At 45.5% G+C, this 24,825-nt stretch overlaps 1 protein-coding gene across 1 annotated transcript in view; it reads left to right on the top strand.

Annotated features, from left to right (window-relative positions):
- Positions 1–24,825, top strand: part of baiap2b (BAR/IMD domain containing adaptor protein 2b) — an 81,819-nt gene that overhangs the window by 725 nt on the left and 56,269 nt on the right. The window contains exon 2 of the mRNA XM_080788531.1: positions 19,225–19,300. Within this exon, the coding sequence (XP_080644657.1) occupies positions 19,225–19,300 (76 nt within the window). The remainder of the gene's footprint in view (positions 1–19,224; positions 19,301–24,825) is intronic.

The following is a 24,825-nucleotide window of genomic DNA, read 5'->3' on the forward strand; positions in this document are numbered from 1 at the left end:
AGGACTTGCCCAAGCCGTGGGGCAAAGTGACAAACTGCTATTCTGCTTCCCTCGTGGCTGAGTGACTGCATGAATCATACTTTGAAATTAATTCTAACAAAGTTCAGCTGCACTTCTGCATTCAATTGTTCTCTCATTAGAGAGAGATAGATGGGCTGTATAGTCCCCACTCCCCAGCCAGCAACAGTTATGAATAATCCAGTTGATTTTTGTGAGATCTTTTAATCCCAAATAATCTTGAATAGTTAAAGGTTATTGTACTGTATCTTAGTCAAGTGGATAATACGTGAAGAAGTATGACTCATTAGATGGAAACTGTGTGAAAACTTTCCCAATGCAGGTGAATGCACAACCATTTGTCACTCATATCCCCATAGTGACTATAGGGGGATGTTGTTGACTATAGGGCCTAGTCAACATGTGCTGTATCCCCCCCCCCCCCACCCAAAAGCCAAACGTTTGACTTCTTGGGATGTCCAACATCATCCATTTTCAAAATAACAGATGCACAAGCAATGTTGAGCTTGTAGATCGGCTATTTTAGGCGAGGAGATTTCTGGAAACTGGCGTACTCTGGACTGGACTGGTCGGTGAAGTGAATTATAAAATATGGAAGGTCGAAGGGTTTCTGTATGGCCAGGTCGGTGTGTGTCTGTCTGCAGAGAATGACACTGCCTTGTGTTTTGGCAGGACATACTGCAGGTCAAGGAGAGTTCACAGACAGACAGTGTCACTGTTGGCAGAGGAATGGCAGAGTGTAGTTGTTGTTATGTAATGTGACATAAGTGGGGAGGAGAGGAATAACTGCATCTCTTTAAAGCCCAAAGACGTGCCGTCTTTTCAACTTGTTATTGCTTTTATAGTGTTAAAGTGATGTTGATGACAAGTGCAGATTCAATTTCTAACATGTGAGATGTTACAGTTATTCCTGCGAACACACACACACACACACACACACACACACACAAACGTGTACACAACCCTTTGAAAGAACTCTAATGGGGGATCAATGGTACTGTGGTAGTCGGGGCCTGCCGCTGTGACCTGCGGAACGTTTTTGTTGGATCATTAAGAGCTGGAGAGATGCCAGAAGACGGGGTGGGGGGGGGGGGGCGGGGGGAATGAAAGGAGTGGAGAGTGCAGATAACGATGAGGAGGAGCAACTGGATGATGAGGAAGGGGTGTGTGTGGGTGCGTGCATGCGGTGCGTGCGCGGATGAGAAAGGGCTTGTCAAGCAGTGAAAAGAAAAGCCACAGAGATGAAGCAGGAGAAAATCCTTGTCAAGAATAGAAGAGAAAAGGCCAGCATTGGGGATGGATTTTTGGTTCCAATCAATCATGGCACTCACGATTTTGGAGAGTCCTAGCCCAGCCCTATAATTTGTAAAACAAAATCACACCTGTGTGAAGTGAGTGGTGCAACTCCGTGTGAGGGTCCCCGGGGGGGGGGGGGGTCTGGTTCCTGGCTTCAGCGTTGCCTGTCATGCTGCACGTTGCAGAGTCACTCACGGTACAGACATTGCAACACATTCTCTCTCACAAGTCTCTCCCTCCCTCTCTCTGTCTCTCGAGTGTGGTATTGGCAACAGTGCAACACTCTCTCTCTCTATCTCTCTCTCTCTCTGTTTGTAGCAACAGCGCCACTTTAGCACCTGTTGGGCCAAACATATAGGGACATACAGACATAGGGATGGAGGGACGGACATTGCTGTTCCTTCGAGTGGCTGCACCACTCAAAAAAGTGCAAAATCATGCAACCTATAGGCTAGCCTACTGTGTAGCCTGACAGCATGTCGCAGGTTCGAGTCCTGATTAAAAATGGAAAGTGATTAAAAATCAGTGGCAGCGAAAAGAGAATTCTGTTTGCAGAGAGTTCAACATGTTTCTCTGCTCCCTCCCTCCATCCATCAGCAGGAAGCATCATTACAGAAGCAGCAGGTGCTCACTCTGAGACGTAGGAAGAGAAGAACACTGCTAATGTGACTTCCTGCTGGGGACTGATTAGTGAGCGACTGACACTCTGTGGCTTAATGTCGAGGCTTAGATGGTGGCACTCAACGGCTAATGGAGAGGTTTTTCAACTGGCCGTATGTGATGATGCCCAGCTAGTAATGTAATGTGCCACCTTTTGTCAAGTGTTTGTTGGGTAATTATTATTAGTCAGGTTCTGTGGTGTACATCCCATTGGTCCGTGTGCACCTTGATTCACTTAGATTCACTGATTCACTGTCTACTCTCTCTCTCCCTGCACCTCATTACAGTTCAGAAACCTACCAATGACATCGATTATTCACCGGCCATTTCTTGGATGGAAGCCATTGTTCAATGAGCATTAGTGACGAATGATTATATGTCATGAAGATGCGTTGAAAATAGACTAAATGGTCCTTTAAAAATCAGGACCCATCAGGGTCCATTTGGTTCCATGGTCCCTTTACTGGGGACTCGAGGCCTCAAGGACCCCTGTGGGTCCCTGGACAACCAGTGGCACAGGGGGCTTGAACTGTACAGTGTTGGTATGAGTAGAGCAAAACTACCAGAGAGGGGCCAACAATCAAAGTACCCGAATAGTTTGACAAGAGTGTACTTGGTTGGTACTTAGTGTAGTTAGCCGCTGGCCAGCTGCTTACTGGCCAAGAATAGACGTTTGAACATATTTTCGGTGAGCGATATAACGGAAATTATAACTGAGGTCTGAGGCAGTTGAGTCACATTGAGCCAATAGAAGAAAGAACTGAACTGAATGTTTCAACCTGACAACTGCTGAGTAATGTCTCTGCTGAGAGATGGGGAGCTGTGGGAATGCGATATTGTGTGACTCACACGTGTGTGCGTGTCGTGCTTGTAACATATCACTGACTGATACTGGGGCTGGCCATGAATTTATCTGTGGACAGGAATGTGGGTTGCTTGCTGCAACCTTGCTCACATTTTGCCAACCTTCACCCCACATTAGACACACACACACACACACACACACACACACACACACACACACACACACACAATTAGTGTGTGTGTGAGTGAGACCTTTTGATAAGAAATGCGGTGAGACAGAAGCAGTTTTGTTCAGATGTTTGTCGGACTCTGCTCATTGGTTTATGTTTGACTGAATGGGTAGATGGATATATTACTCGTTTATGAGTAATAAATAGCATGTTGCTGAATGTATTTAAGTCGAGTTTATGAGTAATAAATAGCATGTTGCTGAGCGTATTTAAGGCACTCGGCAGCTTTATTTACGGCTGACTCATCAATCTTCCCTGCAGATGCACGTACAGTATATGTACTGTAACAACAGTATACATCACCTGCTGTCTTCCTCCAGGGAGCTGCCGTAGGTGAAATCCACGCTTGTAAATATTGTCATATATTTCCAGCCGTGAGCCTCTTTAAAACTCATTCGCTGCCACCAGTGACTCCTGCGCTGCAACCCGTACCGTGGGATGCAGCGCAGTCTTATATTTTGAAGAACCCAAAACTAATCTGCTGGTAGTTACTTTCACCAGAAGCGTTAATATTGTAACCGCGACATACCGCCAATTTTTTAATGAGCTCCTAACATTGACGTTCTGTTCAATCAACTCAATCTGAGCCTCAATTCATAGAAAAACACGCATATCAATAAGTTTGAGTGAGCATAGATTAAATAAATAATAGAGAAGGCACTGGGTGGGAGGGAAATTCTGGTGGCTATAATATATTATTTATATATCTATGCTCAAACCGCGAGGAACTAGTTTAAAAAAGGGCCAGTGAGTTAAGACACAAGGGCAAAATCTGGTCATATGACAAATGCGCACACACAACATGCCAGAAATATTTGTTCTTGACAGAAGAATGTTAATGCTGACTAACACTTGATCCCCATAAGCAGCACAGAAGTACAGTCTGTCAACACGCGGCTCTTTCTTCCTTCTCTTGTGCCTCTCCGGAGTGTTACTACTGGCAAACCGAGAGTTTCACTCCTGGTTTCACTCCACAACAGTCGTTTTCAACCCTTTTTTTATCAAGGCCCATTATTTATTGGCCATTTGAGCCACGGACCACCATTTGATGCAGATTTAGACCCAAAACTAATTTTTGTGTTGGATATGATTTTGTCCACAATTCCATGCTGTATTGATGCTGCTATGACAGGAGACATAACAGGCAAACGTTGATCAAAACGACAATTATTCTACATTCTCTAATTGTGTAGACTTCTTGTAAATTAAGTAATGCAGATGTTTAACAATAATTTAACTCTTGAGAGCGTTAAATGAAACCAAACGGGTCCATTTGGATTGATTTTACGCTCTCAAGAGTTAAAGATACGGTTCCATTTGTTTACCAACTCTCCATCATTTAGCTGGGGACCACCTTTAACCTCCTCAAGGACCACTGGTTGAAAACCACTGCGTGTGTGTGTGTGTGTGTGTGTGTGTGTGTGTGTGTGTGTGTGTGTGAGTGTGTGAGTCAGTCAGTCACAGCTGTTGTCCCAGCCAGAGCTCTGCAGGTGAGAGGCAGGGCATCCTTTTGGGGGGAGCTTGGATGTGTGCAGCAGTGGAGGGGAGGGGGGGAGTTGGAATCCTTCGCCACAAGGCAGACTAATCAGAGGAAGGCGTGGTGGTCACTACTTTGACACAATCACACCGGAGGGAGAAAGACCGTCTTGGTGGAACAGCATAAGCTCATCGTGGGGGGGGGGGTCTCCTGAACTCACCTCGAAAGTGTATCTTTGAGAGGATAGACTGTGTTAATCACAGTGCTTTCAACCTCCATTGTCTCTGTGTGGAGATATATAGCCGGCTTTGTTCGTCTATCGGAACCCCACTCACTGAGTCTTCCCGGGCTCCAGGGCTTCTTTTCATCCCTATTCTGACCATGTCGGAGTACGCCAACATTCGTCGAAAAATACAAGCTCACTTTGCGTTGCCAACGTTGCCGACGCATTGTGAGGGAGGGAGGGGGGGTGGAGGGGGGGGAGAGACTGAGGGGCAAGTACACATCCCTGGGGGATCCCGGTCAATTAAGTACTATATGTATGTATTGTGTAAGTGGGTTAAGCCTAATCTCTTCTTAATGGCATTGTGTTGCAATTAAGCATAGCCTGATTGTTTGCCTATTGTTGCGTGTTGTTACATAAGAGGAGGCCGTTCCTTGACGTGTTCATGTTCAGTACATGGCAGAGGTGTCACGTTTACTTTAACCCTGTAAAACCCAGATTAATTTATACTTGCAAAAAAGACATTTCAACCTTACTACTACTTTTTACTACTAGGACTTATCAGAGGAAATTATGTAAAAAAACAAAAAAGAAACTATGCACATTTATAATAATTATTAAAATAATGATAATAAATTAATAATTTACATTTGGGGGATATCTTTCATAATAATAAATAAAACATGTTCTAGACATTCTAATGATAACAAAAAAACATATATTACAGTTATTTTACTTACTTTTATCATGGTTAAAGGTCAAAGGTCATAGGTTAAAAAAGTTCAATGTCCAGAGATGATTAATTAGTGTGAATTTCAGCCTCTATGGGGGTATTTAGTATTTACTATTTATATGCAAATATCATGTGCAATGGCATTGCAATGAACATCAATGATGATGTTTAGGTGTAAAAAAGAACATACAAAAATAAAATAAAATAATAATGTTGTATTATTGCAACACTGTGTTAAATGCTTGCTTTAGAAAACCTGGTGAATCAACCATATCAAAATCCCTATTTGCATGGGACTACAATTATCACAGGACCCCGGTGCTAAAATAATAAAAATATGGTAGGTAATTTGGCCTGCAATTATTACAGCCCAAATCACTGACATGGTGGATGCGCACAGGATTAAAAACAGACGTCCTCTGTGATTATTACATCTTACCTGAGGTCCTGACGGTAATACTATTCCCGTGCGAATATGGCTTAAGACAAGAGAAGCAGATTGATAAAATCGGTGCAGTCTAAATGAGTTAAACATTTCCACCAGGGTAGCCCTGAAACATGACTGTCATAATCATGACAGTCTGAGCCAACTTCAGCCTGTTTTCTGTGATGACTACATTTACAGAGCAAACGTGGAGATACAGTAAACGTTCAGATTTCAGATTTTTAAGCGCTCACCAAGGTGACACGGATGTTAGAGTTTTGCTGGGTCGGCAATTGGCACCCATGCATTCTTAATACACCAGGAGCACACTCGCCTATTAGTTTCTATTGGCAGTGCGGTCAGTGTGCTTATAGGAAACCGGTGGTCGGATAAAAAAGCATTTTTATTGAACAACGTGGACTGCACACAGGTGCTAATAGCCGACCCGGCTAAATTCTAACATCGGTAGATCAACATGACATGCCCAACAAATATGTATTATTTAAATGTAAAAAAATAAAAAAATAATCTGCCACTTGTATTAAGACTTGATCGCCCACTATTCCAAAGCACACACAGGGGACATTGTTCAATTGTAAAATATGTTTTGGGTGGATCTAGTTGAGCTTGTCATTTTGAAAGTAGCCTCTGGTATAGCCTATAGCTGTCATCACACTCTGTGCTTCTGCTGGGTGGGAATGCAGTCTGATGGCCCCTCCTATACTGTACGTTCATATGAGGTGCAGAGATGGAGACTGACTGCTGAGGTCGAGAGAGGAACGTTACGGAGAACCCCCCCCCCCTCCCCCCCCCGTAAAAAAGAAAACGGAAGGGGATAGAATAGAAGAGGAGGTTGAGGAGTGAGGACCTTTTGTGCTCAAGTTCCAGCTCTAATTGGAGGGAAAGAGAGGCATGAGGAGGAAATGAAGGCTAGAATTCAGTGCGTGCTTGCGTGCATGCTTGCATGCGCGCGCTTTTAATAGGAGATTTGCCTTCCCATTGCTACCTTTTTCTAGAGTGACATTTAATCATGAAAGCAGTGGTTGTGCTAGTGGGATTCCAAGCAGGAACTGGCTTTTATCTCACCGCTATAATAGGCTGTATCCCCTGGTGTGTGTGTGTGTGTGTGTGTGTGTGTGTGTGTGTGTGTGTGTGTGTGTATTGCATAGATTCCTCCCACTCAGACGATAAACCATGTTCTCTTCTTATCTCCTTTCTTCATAAGTTCTGTTCTCGCACCAGTAGGCAGATCTGATGAACGGCTAATATGAATCCACTGCTCTGTACACTGCAGTTGGTTTCACGAACCAGTCAAACCCTCCAGCTATGGTGAACTGTCAACTGATCGCCTGCATGGGGTTCGTACTGTACTGTACTGTACTGTACTGTACTGTGTTAGCATATCGTCGCTGTCGGACTAGGCCTGCCACAATTATTACATAATCACCAAAACATTTTTTTCATCAGAATTAATCTGATGAATTCCTTCCCAGTGACACAAACCGAACGGAAACCGAACACACCCGAAGGTGAGGTCGGTACCCTGTTGCTGTTATGGGTGGGGGAATTCCAGCACTTCCATATATGGAGTCGGAAGTGCACCCCCCCCCACCCACCCACCTCCCCATAGCCCCCTCCTCCACTCGGCATGCGCCTGTGGAAAAGGCAACAGCTCTACCTCTCTCTGCTCGCTGGCTGGCTCGCCTGATTCGCCTCAGTGTGTACCGATAAGAGCTCATCTGAAAGGGAAATTGGCTGAATGCGTACTACACACACACACACACACACACACATACACACACATATACACACATATACACACATAATCACAGTGTGATGATGGAGACTGAATTTCCATCTCCTGAAGGCAGTCAAGCAGCGCATGCTCTTGTGAAATGATAGACGCATACAGTCATAGCCAGGGCAGGGGCAACAAAATGACGACCCCTTCCTCGGCTCGGGGGGGGGGTGGGGACGACAGGGGACGCGTTGAGGGATTGCGCCATGAGCGCTATAATGTACGCAACGTGCACCTATCAGTTATGATTGTCACTAAATATTAGCACACTCCTCACGCCGTATGCCTGTACGGACCGGTACGGTACGCATACCATGAAATATGGAATATAATGCTGAAGCACTAATGTGTTCCTTTAGATTACAAGCTCTCGGCTCGATGCTCGGCCGAGAGAGAGAGAGAGAGTCTCATTGTCATTCTATGCACGGAGCTTGTGTTGTGTAATGTGTGTGTCTGCATCCGTGAGCAATACTGTATGCGTATGCATATAGTACTGTATGTGTGTGGGTGGGTGACGGGTGTATTTGTACAGTATGCCTCGTTCATGTGTATGTCAATCTTCAAAGTGAGGAGGAGGATGATATTTTGTTTATGGATGGCGTGTGGCTGAGAACGGTATAAAAGCCATACATACGGTGTATTCCACTAAGACTAAGCTGTGTACTTTCAAAGGTTTACCTGGCATATTCTGGCCGGGCCGGCCTATCGACGGCCCGGCCTCTTTTGGATTCTGCCCTCCCTCCCTTTCTGTGTGGAGTTTGCATGTTCTCCCCATGTCCCCTAGGGTCACAAAAAACATGCAGTAAACTACCTCCCCATGGCCAGCCGGGACGCCTGATGGAAGGGAAAGGAACTGGTCAGAATAACGTGTTCCTCCACGCGCTACGTCCGGCCTGGGGAAACTCCCCAGTCAGGTGAAAAGAAGCAGCTTGGACTCCTCATGCATTAGATAATTGACACTGGGTGAAAAGATGGGTTACAAAATCGTGGGATAAAAATTAAGAATTAAAAGGTACGCTTTGTGTGTGTGTGTGTGTGTGTGTGTATGTGACTGTATATAATGTCTCACTCGGACACATGATATTCACGGAGAAACGACAACAACGCAGGCGTGTGGCATTAGAAGTGAGCTTCTAGCTCCTTCATAATCCTCGTGCCTTACTACCCGTTATACTCTTATTTGTTATGAATTCTCTTTTCTCCTCCTAGCTGTATCTGTTTTCTGTATTTGCTCTGTTTTTCAGTGCGTAAGCAAATCAACAATAGAATGAACCCCACGCATTGCCAACTTGCAGCAGAAAGAGAGATTTAATAAACCTTTGTAACTGTGCTAGTGCCATGACAACTGAATGTACCTTGCGGGATCAATGTACCTTGCGGGATCAATAAAGGACTATCTAGAACTCAGAACAGTGCTCATGATGTGTAACCAGCTCTGGACTCATTTGTGCACTGAGATTTAAGTAACATTGTTTTACCCAGCGGTGGTGGTGATGTATTTCTCTCCTTCATTCAGTCACACACGCATGTTGCGCACACACACACTACTAAGTTGTAGGTGCCAGGTCACCTTGGCATGCTCGCTGGCACTGTTGTCTCATACACACTGGCACTGCCAGGACCCCCCCACACCCCACCCGTTGCCATGGACACCTGCAGGCTAAATGACCTTTCTCGTGAGTGCGTGTATGTGTGCGTAGTGTGATTACACTGTAATCTGGCTAACCTTCTCCCCCCCACCAGGTTATATGCATCTTGTCCAAATAGCAGCAGGACAAAAGGTGTGTGTGTGTGTGTGTGTGTGTGTGTGTGTGTGGACCTGAGGCCGATTCTATTTTTTTTTAATCTTCTAAATAGACAATACTCTGAAAAACCTATGTCAAACAATTTCATATCAAGGACTGTGTGTGTCCACATGCACGCAACATGGAGGCGAACAGACGGCTAGATGGATTGAGAGGTTATTTTCCTGGACTACTGTACTGTATGTGTCAGACATTTAGAGCTGTCAAGCTTTTTTATGTATAATCTTTTTTCAACATGGGGGATCCGCACCTATACTTACTTACCTTACTTACTTGTGCCTGACACCCTTTCCAGGGTATAGGCCGTCGACTAGGGTCCTCGAGAGTTCTCGGTCACTGGTGTTCTTTTCTATCTGCGACCAGGTGCATCCCAGCCTCTTGGTGTCTGCCTGGAGATCCTTCCACCAGGTGTTTTTGGGCCGGCCTCTGTTTCTCTTCCCTTGAGGGTTCCAAGTCAGAGCCTGTCTGGTGGTATTTGACACTGGTTTGCGTAGTGTGTGCCCGATCCATCTCCATCTTCTTTGCCCAATTTCATCTCCCGTTACGTTACAGTACAGGGACCCCCTGGACACACAAACATGCCACACACGCGGGGCGGCTCGCCAGAACCGGCCCGGCACTCTGGCCGCGTACCTGTGGGTCTGGAAAGGTTCCCCCGTGTAGGGGTTCCCCCAGGGACCCCACCCGGAGTTGCACCACTCACTTTACGTGTGTGTGTGTGTGTGTGTGTGTGTGTGTGTGTGTGTGTGTGTGTGTGTGTGTGTGTGTGTGTGTGTGTGTGTGTGTGTGTGTGTGTGTGTGTGTGTGTGTGTGTGTGTGTGTGTGTGTGTGTGTGTGTGTGTGTGTGTGTGTGTGTGTGTGTGTATTGTGTAAAGAAAAGAAGTTCATTGTTCAAAAGTTTAAGCATGCTACTCCGATCGTAATCTTTATGGCATATTTGAGAACCTGAGAGGCGAATACTGTTGGAATACAAATCATGTATTTACCACAAATATCACTTATATCCCCTTCAATAGCTTGTATAACCTCTGGCTCCAGTCCAGTCCAGATCACTCATATATATATATATATATATATATATATATATATATCTCTTACGAGGGGCAAAATGTCCTCACACACACTGACATGTTTGTGTGATGGATCTATTATACCCTCAGTGCTGAGGTCTGGCTGCTACCTATTCCATCTCCCTTGACTCATATGAGCCAGCTGTTATGGCCGCAGCTTTAGACTTAAAGTGGAATGACACTGAATTTCAGCTGTAGTGATGAGCTTCCAACCTTCTGTCATGTTGACAGACTATTAGAATTTGACCTGCCCACTTATCTGGAAGGTCACATTGCTGTCTGTATCCACAAAGGTAATTGAAAGTATAAGTAATTTCCTTGGGGTGAGGAGGATGCAGTTTTGCAGTCGAAGCCAGAAGCACAGTTCAAACTCAAAGTCAAATACATATTTTTGTAAATAGGGCTTTCTTACCAACCGGGCACATTAATCATAACCCACCAGCAACTCTCAACCATAGCTCCATGTATCAAAATGTTTAATTGTAAACAACATTTGCAACGAGGCAATGCACTGCTGTGCCTGTGAGTAATGCCTATGAGTTATGCTTCCAGCCAAACTCATTTGCCTCCAGCCAAACTCCTTTATGTCTGTAAACGGCAGTTCACAAGTTTTTAGGATAGAAAAAAAAACCTTTTGAGAGCGAAGTACCTGATTTCAAGACACTATTAATTGGCATTATATTAACCACTTTCAAACTGGCTTCCTTATTTTGGGCATGGCCCTATTTTCACAGATGGTGAAAGAATAGGCGATCTACAAGCTCGCAACGACACGCAGGAATGCGACGAGTTGTGAGCTTCGTAGACGACCACATGACGTGACACCATTGTGTGACAACGGTGTCGATTGTTATCAGAGCACTGATGTTGATTATATGCTATTCAAAACCATACAAAAGGCAGATTTTGGGCACACCGCAGTAGCAGCCACTGTGTTTGCCTCCCAGTCAAACCACATAAGATCCAAAGCTCCCCTCCATGTCCCCTACCAGCGGTTCTCAACATTGTTCAGGCCGTGACCCCCAAAATAATCATATTTGAACTGGGGACCTCCCAAAATAATATTTGTTTGAACTGGGGACCCCCCCCCCCCACCCTGACAAGCACTTGGAATGTAGGAGTTGAGGCATTACATTTAGTTTTGGTTAGAATCGGTTCCACAGATAAATATTGTGAAAATAGCGCTGGTATTTTCACAATTTTTGACTCTTTCTTATTGAGAGTTGATACACTGACAAACATGTTTCAGTTGCAGATTTGCATGCATGTAGTGCTGCACGATTCTTGCTCAAAAGTGAATCTCGATTTTCCTCCACAATGTTATTGAGATCACGATTCTCATGTCTATAGTCTGTAGTTGCTGAACATTACTATTACTACATCACCTGGAGCCAACGGGTGCAGTACTTAGTTTAGACAGTTTTTGGTTTAGACTAGTCATTGGTTAGACCAGCCATTAGTCCTATAACTACAACCTATCTCAAACCCTCACCCTAAACCTAACCTCCCACGGGGCAGCACACCTAAACCTAAGCTTAACCCATGTCTAACCAATGACTAGTCTAAACTAAGTATGCACCCCGGAGCCAACTATTGTGGCTTAAAATAGACGACCTATTGTAGCAGAAAGGTAAGCGTAACTAAAGCCAACTGGTGCTGCACGATTCTTTCTCAAAATTAAGAAATGAGATCGCATGGGTGTCTGCATCTTGATCTCCATCTTTTTTTTAAATGAATTGTGCAGCACTATATGCATGGATGCAGACATTCATTCATATGTGTTCATAAATACACTTTTACCCACTTTCAGATGCTTCCCCCCTCTGCATCCACTAACAAAAACATAGCTTTGGTGAGCCTGGATATTTTCTCTACTTTTTGAAGATAAATATTTTAAAGACTGCCCATTTGAACCACGCGTGTGCATGCTTGCACGTGTATGTGTGTCTGTGTGAAAGAGAAAGGTACTCTTTGTGCTGTGTCTTGCCTCATGGGAGGTGACCCTACCCTGTCTTAACCGTAGCTAAAAGCAGGAGTTGAACTTTCTTGCTGTTTTCATGTAGTTGTTGCCGAGGCACATGCAGGATTTACTGACTGGGTTGTATCTTGTTTTGTCTCGTATACTATTAGTGTGGTAGAGTGTGGGAGTTATTAACAAGCACTGTACATGGTAATCAGGTTTTCATCCATGTTGTCAAAATCTGTCCACACTCTAAGAAGACTATTATCGATTTAATAGCTAGTTACATTTAAACTACCGGTACTACTAATTCACTTGACATGTAGCTGAAACGGCCTGCTGTCGTCGTCTCTTGGTGTCTTGTATTCTTGTATTTGTTAGGATTAGTTTAGGGTTAGGCATTGTTTTACTGAGGTTAAGTTTAGGAATAGGGTTAGGTTTTGGCACCGTTTTACTGAGGTTAAGTTTAGGAATAGGGTTAGGTTTTGGCACCGTTTTACTGAGGTTAAGTTTAGTAATAGGGTTAGGTTTTGGCATAGTTTACTGATGCTACGTTTAAGAATACCAGGTAGAGACCATTGGTAGTTCGGCGGAATGGCGCCCAGGCTAGGGCGGCTGTGTTTAGAGGTGAGCGCTCTGGTATTATTCCTTGGTGCCAGAGTGGCGTGGGAGAGTTGGCTTGTTTAGAAACACAGTGGCGTGTAATCTTATTTCCCCTTGTTTATGTGTGCGTACGTACAGTACGGGCCACGTATCAAGCAATGCAGCTTTAAATAAATAGTGTAATGATAGTAATTAACACCGACCTGCTACTGTGTACTGTGCAGTGTTCTAGTACTGGTGCTCAGCTGGAGCCCCGAGACATCGTCATCCAGAGGAAGTTGGCTTCAGAGGCTGACGGAATCAACACATGCACACGCACACACACGCAGTAATATGAAGACGTTTTCTTCTCTTGATTGATTATTATACACACAATTAAAACAAACCGCTTTAAATGGAGGTTAAAGTGACTCGATAACCAATTAAAGCACAGAGCAGGCTTATCTGATTTAGCCTGTTTTGCTCAGTAATCACACTTAATTTCCTCTTCTTCTTCAAATCATCATCGTTCATGATTGCGAGGATCGCTAATCGGTCTTTTGTTTTGCGGTTTATAAAAACTGTGGGTTAATCTAGCGTTGGCCACATTCATGTTCATAATTCATGTTCCATGTGGTGCTGCAGGCATGGTGGTGCTGATGCTGATGGGCAGTTTTTTTTAGAGCCTGTTGATTGGTGATTATGGAGGAAAATCAGGAGTTAGGCTATACAGTCCCAGTGGTGTCCACACTATGCATTTTAATAGTGTAAAATGTGCGTGCATGCGTGCGCTTGTGTCTGTGTCTCGGGGCTGCATTGACTCGGGGGGTAGAGTGGCCAGTAGAGCGGCCGGATAGACCGTGAGGTTCCCGGTTCGATCCCGGGCTCCCCCAGAGTTAGTGTTATAGTGTTGTTGCCTTGCATGGTTTCCTCCTCCATCGGTGTCTGAAATGTGTGTGTGTGAATGTAATGCACAATCGTATGTAAAGCGCTTTCGATAAACGCGCTATATAAATGCACCATTTACCATTTTGTGTTTGTGTGCATGTGTCGCTGTCCATTTTGAATTAACACTGCGGATTTTCACTGCTTACAGGAGCCACAGAGTTCCATCTTGTATGTACAGCGCAGTCTTTGATTGGCCTACATCAATATTAATCAGTCAAACAACCAGGTTTTATGACTCATCTCGAATCCTCAATCCATATGTCCCTGTATGCGTCTTCTCACCCTGGGCTGTTTGTGTTTGTGTGAGTCACTGTCCATTTTGAATTGACACTGCGGATTTTCACTGCCTACAGGAGCCACAGAGTTCCATCTTGACTTGTATGTACAGCACAGACTACAGTCTTTGATTGGCCTACATCAATATTAATCAGTCAAACAACCAGGCTTTATGACGCGTCTCGATCCATATGTCCCTGTATGTGTCTTCTCACCCTGGGCTGTGCTTGTTGTATCATGTTCCAGTGATATACAGTGGCCCATTTTGGGGCGGGAACCCTTTTTGGTGTTTTAAGCACTATGTTATGCTTTAGCTATTCTTGAAAAATCATGAAAATGCGGCACAAATCTTTGAATATATGTTCTTTCAGAACGAATGTTTTTAACTCAAATATTTGCTTCTGGGGGGGTTCCTGGAAATACATATAATTCATAGGTATTTCAGAAAACTATTTATTTTATTTCGACGTCGGGCCTAAATGGGTTAAGCTTCCATGATTTTCTGGCATCTCCAAAGAGGAATGTAGGACGTGAGGTCAGACCTGTTGGATGATGACTTGATTCAAAACACTCATACCATTCTAATGACACTAATTAACACTCTCATCCTTCTTAATATCTCTCTCTCTCTCTCTCTCTCTCTCTCTCTCTCTCCCCCTCTCTCACACACGCATATATGCACACGCACGCACACACACACACACACACACACACACCCCCGCGCGCTTCTCAATACCCCTGGCACCACTGTTGTTGTTGGTGTTTTTCTTCACATTCCACGCCAGCTGTTTATTCAGGGCGAGGTGTGACATTTTCATATTCAGAGAGTGGCGGCTCTGCATATTTGATATTCATATGAGCTTCCTCTACTACGCTTTCTTTCATTCCTGCCAAAGATGATGCGTGTATACTGATTACACCAGGGGTCCTTGAGGGAGTTCCAGGGGGTCCCCAGCTAAATTATAGTTGGAAACCAAATGGACCCTTGTGGGTCTAACTCGGAGAAATGCCATTAAATGGGGGCGTGTAGACTAATGCATGTCAAACTGTGGGTCCTTGAAATTAAACGTGTTGAGAATCATTGCTAGAGCCGTACAAATCTTGTCTTATGGGGGTCCCTGGCATACCTTTCCAAATGGGGGTCCGCGGGATAATTGGCGTCACTTTTTGGGGTCCCTGACATGAAAAAGTTGGAGAACCAGTGGATTACACCACTGCTGGACTGCCAAGGAGGCAATGAGTTTGTTTAGCAGACAAAGCTTGTTACGTAACAGAAGATGCGCACGGAGATGCAGGGAACAGCGGGATGGCAGGGGGTATTGGACTATAAATAGTTTTGTTTGTTTGTCCCCAGCAATGCACAGCACACCCAAGCATTATTGTGTGAGTGCGTGTGCGAGCGCTGGCTCATTACTCTGCTCACACAACAGAATCTGTCACGCCTGGCATCACTGTTCAGCAGAGGCTGGCTGCTTTGGATGGTGACTGTGACATGCCTGACATGGCTTACTGACTGCCTGTCTTACTGCCTGCCTGTCTTACTGCCTGGCATGTCTTACTGCCTGCATGTCTTATTGCCTGACATGTCTTACTGCCTGCTGGTCTTACTGCCTGACATGTCTTACTGCCTGCATGTCTTATTGCCTGACATGTCTCAATGACTGTCTGACTGTCCAAGTGTCCATCCACAAGTCACATGGAACATAACTCCTTTACATGGTTTTATGAATCCCCCTTCTGCTTATTGGGGCCTTCTATATGGACTAACAGTAATATATTATTATTACTGTTTATTATTATTATTACATTAAAAATGTGGATTGCAGAAAGGGAGGATTGTTGCTGTACTAGTTGTTGTGATTTGTGGGTTGGTGTCAGAGGCAGCGTGGTGGAAGAAAGGGCAGCCTGGACTGTGTAGGAGGCTGACTCACTCACTGCTCCTCTGCACACTGCATGCTGCTGAGGGGAGGAGGAGGAGGAGGAGGAGGAGGAGGAGGAGGAGGAGGAGGAGGAGGCGCGATGCTGAGGGAACAACGGGGATGAAGCAGAGAGGAGGAGGAGGAGGAGGAGGAGGAGGCGTGATACTGAGGGAACAACAGGGATGAAGCAGGGAGGAGGAGGAGGAGGAGGAGGAGGAGGAGGTGTGATGCTGAGGGAACAACAGGGATGAAGCAGAGAGGAGGAGGAGGAGGAGGAGGAGGAGGCGTGATGCTGAGGGAACAACAGGGATGAAGCAGAGAGGAGGAGGAGGAGGAGGAGGTGTGATGCTGAGGGAACAACAGGGATGAAGCAGAGAGGAGGAGGAGGAGGAGGAGGAGGAGGAGGAGGTGTGATGCTGAGGGAACAACAGGGATGAAGCAGAGAGGAGGAGGAGGAGGAGGTGTGATGCTGAGGGAACAACAGGGATGAAGCAGAGAGGAGGAGGAGGAGGAGGAGGAGGTGTGATGCTGAGGGAACAACAGGGATGAAGCAGAGAGGAGGAGGAGGAGGAGGAGGAGAAGAGAATAAGTCCTTGTATGCCTTCATGGCTTTTCCTTCAGAACCTCTGCTTATTGTGTGTGGAGTATACACTGGACACCCTCCACTGCTTGCATGCTGAGGCAAATGCAGTTTGCACACACAGCGAGCACACACACACACACACACACACACACACACACACAGTCTGGGGCTAATCTCGTGAACCACTGGATCGATCGGTGCTACATTTCTTGCGCTAACTGCCAGCAGGCCCCCCTCCCTCTGCTGGTGGGCCACTGACAGCCCAGTCAGTGGACAGTGGGTGACCTGAGGGTCCACTGAAACGTCACAGCGCTCACGTCCAACGACCCTGTGCTGTTGAGGTGGATGATCCCACACAGGTGGCAGGAGAGAGGGGATCTATACTTCTGTCAGGGAGGAGAGAAAGTGAATGCGTGCGTGAGTGCGTGCGTGAGAGAGAGAAAAAGGCTCCTGCATGGAGAACACAAACGGGTTGTAACAGTCGTGACTGTCGTGACTGTATAATATTCAGATGGATCATGGAGCATCCAGAACTGGAAATGGTCCATTTATTTTACGCCCCCCTGACCATGATATTGCAAGCTTCAGAGAGAGACAAAAGTGATATATTTTGGTTAAACAAAAAGCTTTTAGTTAGGGAGTTTTAATTGAGTGCACTGCTATTATTATGATAGTGATTGAGTGTGTCAGTAACGGGGAACAGGGAAATAAACACTTTCTGCAACTTTAACTTTAGAGTGAATGTATACTGTACTGTATTTTATTTATGGGAGTGTGCAAATGTATGAGTTCCTTTTGATTACATTTGTACCCTCTCAAATACAAATAGAAAGTTAACCCTGAGGTTTGCGGTGTGCACGATGGACCCGAACACCAATTGGACCTTGGAGTTCCAAGATCTGATTTGTTTCTATTTCCAAGATGCATACAACCGACCCCTGCTGTTGCTTACTTACTGACACCCTTACTAGGGTATATAGCCAGGCCGTCGACAAGGGACCTCCAGACTTCTCAGTCGTTGGCGTTCTTTTCTATCTGCGACCATGTGTCCGTCCGCCTGGAGATAGGCTGTGATAGGCTGTTGGGTATCGCATCGTTGCTGTCAGGTGGAAACCCATGTCTAAAATTGTTCCATCATTTTTATATTATCAGCCAACATGAAAGACAAATCAAACGACATGTTTTCAGCTTCTGATCTTCTCTCTCTCATCGGGCAGCCTGGGTGACACCACGGACGCCGCAGCTCAACCTTTTTATCTCCTTCTGCTGCATCGCAGCATCATTTTCTCCTCCTGATCCACGCAGAGCCTGCACGGGGTCTTCTCAGATTCCACTCTGATGTTACACGGCATGATAAACGGGCTCGGGGCTCGAGGTACCTGCAGGCCTATAGGCTGGACATAATAAAATGAAACACGGCCCCGAACTCGCCGGCGGTGTCGGATATATTTTATTGTTAATTCGGTATACTTTGGGTTTTCGGTGGATCTCTAGTGTACTTATATACTTGCTCTCTCTGCTAAAGAGTCACATTTCCTATTTTGCTGTTCCCCTCAGTTAAAAAATTAACACATAAGTACAACCCATTTTCATATAATTAGCTTTTCGCTTGATATCGTTTGATAGAGAGACGATACAATCACGATTTATACACGAAACCCAAACATATCAAATATACATTTATTCCAAGGCAACGTCGCTCTTCTATGGGCAGAAGGAGAGGGCATACGATTCCACTGGGGATAATGGATAATGGCTTGCACAGTCTTCTCTCACGGTCATCATTTGGTTTTAATGTTGTAACGCCCAAACCACACCTACTGTATGCTTAATGTAACGCAGGTATAGCGCAGGAGTTTTAGGGATAAAGGCTGGTGTCCAACATGGCAACTTTCGTGCAGGAACACCCCTTGCACAATGAGAAATCCCCAAATAGTGGCTTTAGCAAACTCGACCCAAGATATTATAATTTGCTATACGCACGCACGCACGCACACAGTCACACACACAGTCGCACGCACAGACACGCTTTATACACACTAAAACCATCAGTGGTCTCGCTCTCTCTCTCTCCCTCTCTCTCTAGCCCATGATAGTGTGAGTTTGCACAGTGCCTCACACTTCTCCTCTCCCTCATAGTTTGCTTCTTCCCCCTGAATGAGCGGTGGTGTCTGTCTGTCTGTCTGTCTGTCTGTGTCCTACTAAAGAGTGGTGCGTGTGAGTGCACTGTAGCAGCCTACTGCCTCCCGCTCGCTCGCTCTCTGTCTGACTGTCTCCCTTCCCTTCTCCTCGTGTGGGTGACTTATGCTTCCATTACCCTCCGTATGTCGCACCGCACGATGATGATGATGCACCAAACCAGGCTTTAACTTAACGACAAAAAACCCAAACGTGCTCTCTCTCTCTCTCTGTTCGCAGTCTATCATGGAGCAGTTCAACCCGTGCCTGCGGAACTTCGTCGCCATGGGGAAGAGCTACGAGAAAGCACTCTCCAGTGAGTACACAAACCCCATTTTTTTCTCTCACTCTCACTCTCTCTCACTCTCTCACTCTCTCATCCCCCTGTCTGTCATTCCTCCTCCTCCTCTTTGCCTTGTGGTCCAGGTAACGGGCCACAGCTTGCCCTCGGGACACTTGCCGGCCGCTGCTTGCTTTTCTGTCCTCTCTCGGTCAGTCTCAGCTAGAGATGACCTCGGCTCCATGTGCTGTTATGGGGTGTTGTTCTTCTGTCGCTGCTCATGTAGTTGGGTCAATAACCCCCCCCCCCCCCCATTCATCTCTAACCCTAAACCGCAGGGGGCGCTAGGGGTCTGTATATATACGGACCCCAACGTATACTCCGTATATATAATGGTTGAGCCCCACGGCATCCTTTAACATTGGTCCGGTTGCTTTGGCAACACCCTGTCACCACCAGCTATGGGACGTAAAATCTGATCTCCGATTAACTCTGTTACAAGCAGGATTTTCAAACCTCCATAAGTGGCGAGAGGTAAACGGTGTATGCTTGTGCCAATGATTCTAAAGTGTGTGTGTGTGTGTGTGTGGGGGGGGGGGGGGGGGGATGGGGGTCAAACTCCTTCTCTTAAAGTAAACGTGTATGGTGGCACTGGGAACATAAATGCTAACAGCTAGCCAGCAGAGAAAGAATTAAAGGGACACTTTCCTGGCGTCTTTATGTGTGTAATATGTGGTTTTAAATAATTAATAATAATCGCTTGCTTGCGTGCGTGTTACTATACTTGCAAGGGGCGAATGTCCCCACAAGTATAGTAAGAAACATTGGTTGTTTCATGGTTCGGAATGATTCCTAACGCCAGGGCTCCACCGGGCGCGTTGCGTCTCCGTCGCGTGCGTCAAAAAACGAACCGGTTCAATTTGAATGGTGACGGAGACGCGATGCAACGCGGGCAGTGGAGCCACCCTTCATTGATTCAAAAGGGAACATTCTGTGACGGTGACGCGACGCGGACGCGCCCGGTGGAGCCCTGGCGTTAGACTTATACAATTAAGAAAAGATTGGGGGTGGGATTATCAGGAAATTAGAGGTTTGGTTTATGAGTTAGGTTCCGAGTTATGGTGGTGTCGCACACCAAAAACAGATGATCTACAGAGTTCTACACTACAGGCACCACGTGGCATATTGTGAGCTTGTGGATCTGCAATGTTTTGCCCTTAGGCTTATTGGGGTCAGAAATGGCAGAACATTGCATTCATAAAATCAGTGATGATGGCTCAAGGTTGAGGAGACTGAAGCTGATGTAAATGTCTTGAGGGATTCGGGAGGAGGGGGGGGGGGGGGGGAGGAGCGGAGCTAAATGGAGCACAGGCCAATGGGAAGTGGAGCAGGGAGACTAGCTCTGAGAATAGCCCCCTCCCCCACGGCCCCCAGGGGTCCACGGAAAAGAGAACGGACACCGCTACGGCGGTATCTATCCAGGACACAGCACAGGGAGAGGGAGAGGAGGAGTGAGACTGAAATTAACAATCGGAAGAATAGAGCCCAAACCACACCAAAGGGTCGCGTCGGGACAACGTTTTTTAAGGTAAACCACACCAATGCAACTCATTGAGGTGCATTGGTGTGGTTTACCTTAAAAAAAAAACGTTTTGTCCCGGCCCGACCCTTTGGTGTGGTTTGGGCTTAAGACTGAACGTTCATTGCGAGCTTGGGTAACAAAAAAACCTGTAAGAACAGACACACACGTGCGCGCTCACACACGCACGCACGCACGCGTGCGCACGCACACACACACACACACACACACTCACACAATCAACTGTAGATTTAGTCGACTAGATTCTCACGATTTAGTCGACTAAAACTAGACCAACACTAAAACATACCGGACAACTAAAAGTAAATGGAATTGTATTCAAAACTAAATAAAAACTATGACACTATCCGTGATGTAAGGCCAGGCTCCAGATAGGGGTGTTCCATTTGGCTTTTTTTGGGGGGTCGATTTTCCAAAATTGTCCAACTCTTAGTTCAGACTGATAATATCGGGTGGCCGATTAATATGGAACATCCCTAGTTTCAGCCAGATCAGATCAGACCCCCTTTGACTTCCTTTAACAGTGATTCTCAAACTTTCAAGGACCCCCAGTTTGATATTCATGAGACTACGTTTGATAAATTTGACAGCTGCTTGAAGCGACAGTAGTGGAGACCTTTTCATGATTGGCTGCCTCTAGGCTGCATCTAAGCCAATGGGAGACTTACCCATTAAACCCATAGTCTGAACGACATAAAGCCCATACTCTGAACGCGAAGCCGTTGGCTGAGGAAGAATTTGCGGCACAAAACTGATTATTGATGTTCTTAAACGAGAGCTTGCTGCAGCTGCTTGTTTCAATCTACACAGTAGATCATGGGTTTTCAACAGGTGGTCTGTGGTGGTCCGTGAAGGTATTGCATTTAGTAATGTAGGAAAGTGAAGTTTGTATTTTAATTTATTGTATTGACCACAAGTTGAGAAACAATGCAGTAAATGACGTGGTGACATATGATGACGCGTCGATGTTGTCAGTTACTGAGAAGTCGGACGTCAAGAACTTCCACAGAAAAGGGAGGTAGAATCTCAAGAGAAACTGTACCGGATTGCCTGGTTGAGTCACCATTATAAGGAAATGTGCCCATAATTAATTGCATGCGTCTGCTCGCTCATACAGTAAGTTACAATAGCAACATGATTTTAATATGGAAGGTACACATGGAAGGTACACAACGCCCATATCCCCCCTCCCAACACAACGGTGGTCCCCAGCAGGTTGATTCTCAGTCAGGGTGGTGGTCCCTGGTTCATAATCAGTTGAAAGCCCCTGCAGTAGATCATTACTGTTAATACAAATGGAACCAAATGGACCCGGAAGGATTCCCTTGGTTTAATTTGTGATCTCTGAATTACAGTGGTCGCCAGGCCAGATGTTGAGAAACACTACATTATGAAATAAAATAATACAAAAAATTAATGTAAAACTTCAATGGCCTATTGGCACATGCACGAGAAACCTCCTGCTGATCGGTCCATCGGTTTGCTAGAGTGTGTGTGTGTGTGTGTGTGTGTGTGTGTGTGTGTGTGTGTGTGTGTGTGTGTGTGTGTGTGTGTGTGTGTGTGTGTGTGTGTGTGTGTGTGTGTGTGTGTGTGTGTGTGTGTGTGTGTGTGTGTGTGTGTGTGTGTGTGTGTGTGTGTGTGTGTGTGTGTGTGTGTGTGTGTGTGTGTGTGTGTGTGCGTGCTTTCGTCAGCTACAGAGCTGACAGGAACCGACATCGGTGATCATTACCTCGACACCGCAGCATGTCATCATACTTATTAATCTGTGTTACATGGATTCTGGTGAGAGCCGGTCATTAGGCGTCTCTAATTTGCATAATTGTATGAATGTTGATTAGGTTTTGGACTCTCATCAAAACTAATGTCCCCAGCACGTTGAACCGGTGACAGACAGGGCCGCCGCGCTCTGACTCGGATAAGCCTGGTGGGCTCCAGGGCGTCATTTGAGCGACGGCTGTGATAAGGCGTCTTTTAAGCGCTTGTCTCTTCCACTTCATTCATTCTGCCGGGAGGACGACAAGATGGCGTCGTCTGGCTTATCCGAGGAATTATGAAATATGTTCCGAGACGAGAGTAGGACTGTGTGTACCTGCAGACCAAAGAAAATATGACAGAGTCGTGAGGATGTATGATGATAAGAGCGCCCCTCACTTTTTTTTAACCCATTTTGACCTGAGATCAGAAAAAGCTATGTTTCTATGTCAGTCGTTCTTTGATTTTTCAAAAATAGCAGACCTACAAGCTCGTAGTGCGCCAAGCTATGAGCTTGTAGATCTGCTATTTTTCAATAGCTAACACCAAAAGTGGTTCCCGCCCAAAATGGGTTAATATCTATGCATGGCATCATGATCTGCACCATCACATTTTACAGTACTTTTACTCCACTACATACAGCTTTATTTACTAGTTACTTTGTAGATTTGGATTATTAATTACAAAACATACATTACCCACTTCAGCCCTATATTGTTATTATTATATAGGACATTTCAGCCAGTAGACAATCTAAAAAGCTCACAATGCGTCGCGATGTGACTCATTGTGAGCTCGTAGATCTGCTAATTTCAAAATAATATTATACATTTGAAAACTTGAAATGCGACATTCCGCATAACGAGTACTTTCTACTTTTGGTATACTTTAAGAACATTTTTATGTCAATACTTTTGCTATTTCTACATTGCAGTATTGATAATGTGAGTGTAGTGTGAGTACGTTTTTCCACCAATGTCTGCAGCTGTGCCCGGCTGTGTTCCGTGAGCAATCCTTCCCCGGCATCGAGAGGGAGGAGCAGGGAAGTCTCTGAGAAACTCACAGGCCAATAAAAGGAAGGAGGCCTCGCTCAGCACAGTCTAGATAGATAAGGCTAAAAATAGCCCTGCGACTCCCAAGAGCCGGGGATTACACTTTGTCAATGCCAGGCAGCCAGCAATGCCTGGGCTTTTATACAGAGTGCACTCAGAGAGAGACAGAGGGAGTTGGAATAAAGCACGCCGCAAAGCTGCATGGGAACCCTGCAGTAGGCAATCCATCGGGATACCGCAAACAATAGCCATTATAGCACCTCTTGGTTGTTGAGGTCGGGAATGAGCCTATGGGTGTGTAGTAGCAGCCGCGGTAGGGGGGGGGGGGGGGGGGAGTGGAATGACACGGAGAGAGACCCGTTTGGCTCCATTCCAGACGGTTGTGTTTGATTGTGAAGTGCTTGGTTTGATGCACAGCAAGGTGGGACTGCAGAATGAGATGCTTTGAACAGAAACTTGTATTATTGGGCGGTGTTCTGTGAATGCTGTCTGCGTGCGCACACGTGGCCGAGGAACGCACATGTAGGCCGGTAAAAAAAGTCATCGTCGTCCGTCCCCCACACCTTTGGTAGTCACAGAAAGGTCTCTACTTTTTGCATGTGGCATTTAATTTGTTTCCTCATACAAACATACAAAGATGCCATTGTCTGGCCCTGTATCTCAAATAGTCAAATTAATACTTGATTAAGTTATATAATATACCTGTCCTGTATATTATATGTATTATTTCTGTATATCAGCAAAATGTAGATTTTTATGTTAGACATTGAGGGAAATTAAGATATCTCTGATCATTTTCTTTTTATACAAAAAAATAAATGCCACTTATCAACTAACCGGTTAGTTGATCGATAAAGTTATCAGTTAATGAATGAATGAATCAACAATTGACATCCCTAAACTTGTCACATAGCTTCATGGATGCAACATGGTCATTACAGTACAAGTACAGTACAGTACAGTACAGTACAGTACAGTACAGTACAGTACAGTACAGTACAGCCCACCCTCTGTGTGGGCTGGATGGATGGATGGGTGGGTGGATGGATGGATGGATGGGTGGGTGGGTGGGTGGATGGATGGATGGATGGATGGATGGGTGGGTGGATGGATGGATGGATGGCAGGAAAGGTGGGGACTTGTCACTCAGTCCCACG

Source organism: Protomyctophum bolini (genome assembly GCF_963924005.1).
Source record: "Protomyctophum bolini genome assembly, chromosome: 18".
In the NCBI taxonomy this organism is placed as follows: domain Eukaryota; kingdom Metazoa; phylum Chordata; class Actinopteri; order Myctophiformes; family Myctophidae; genus Protomyctophum; species Protomyctophum bolini.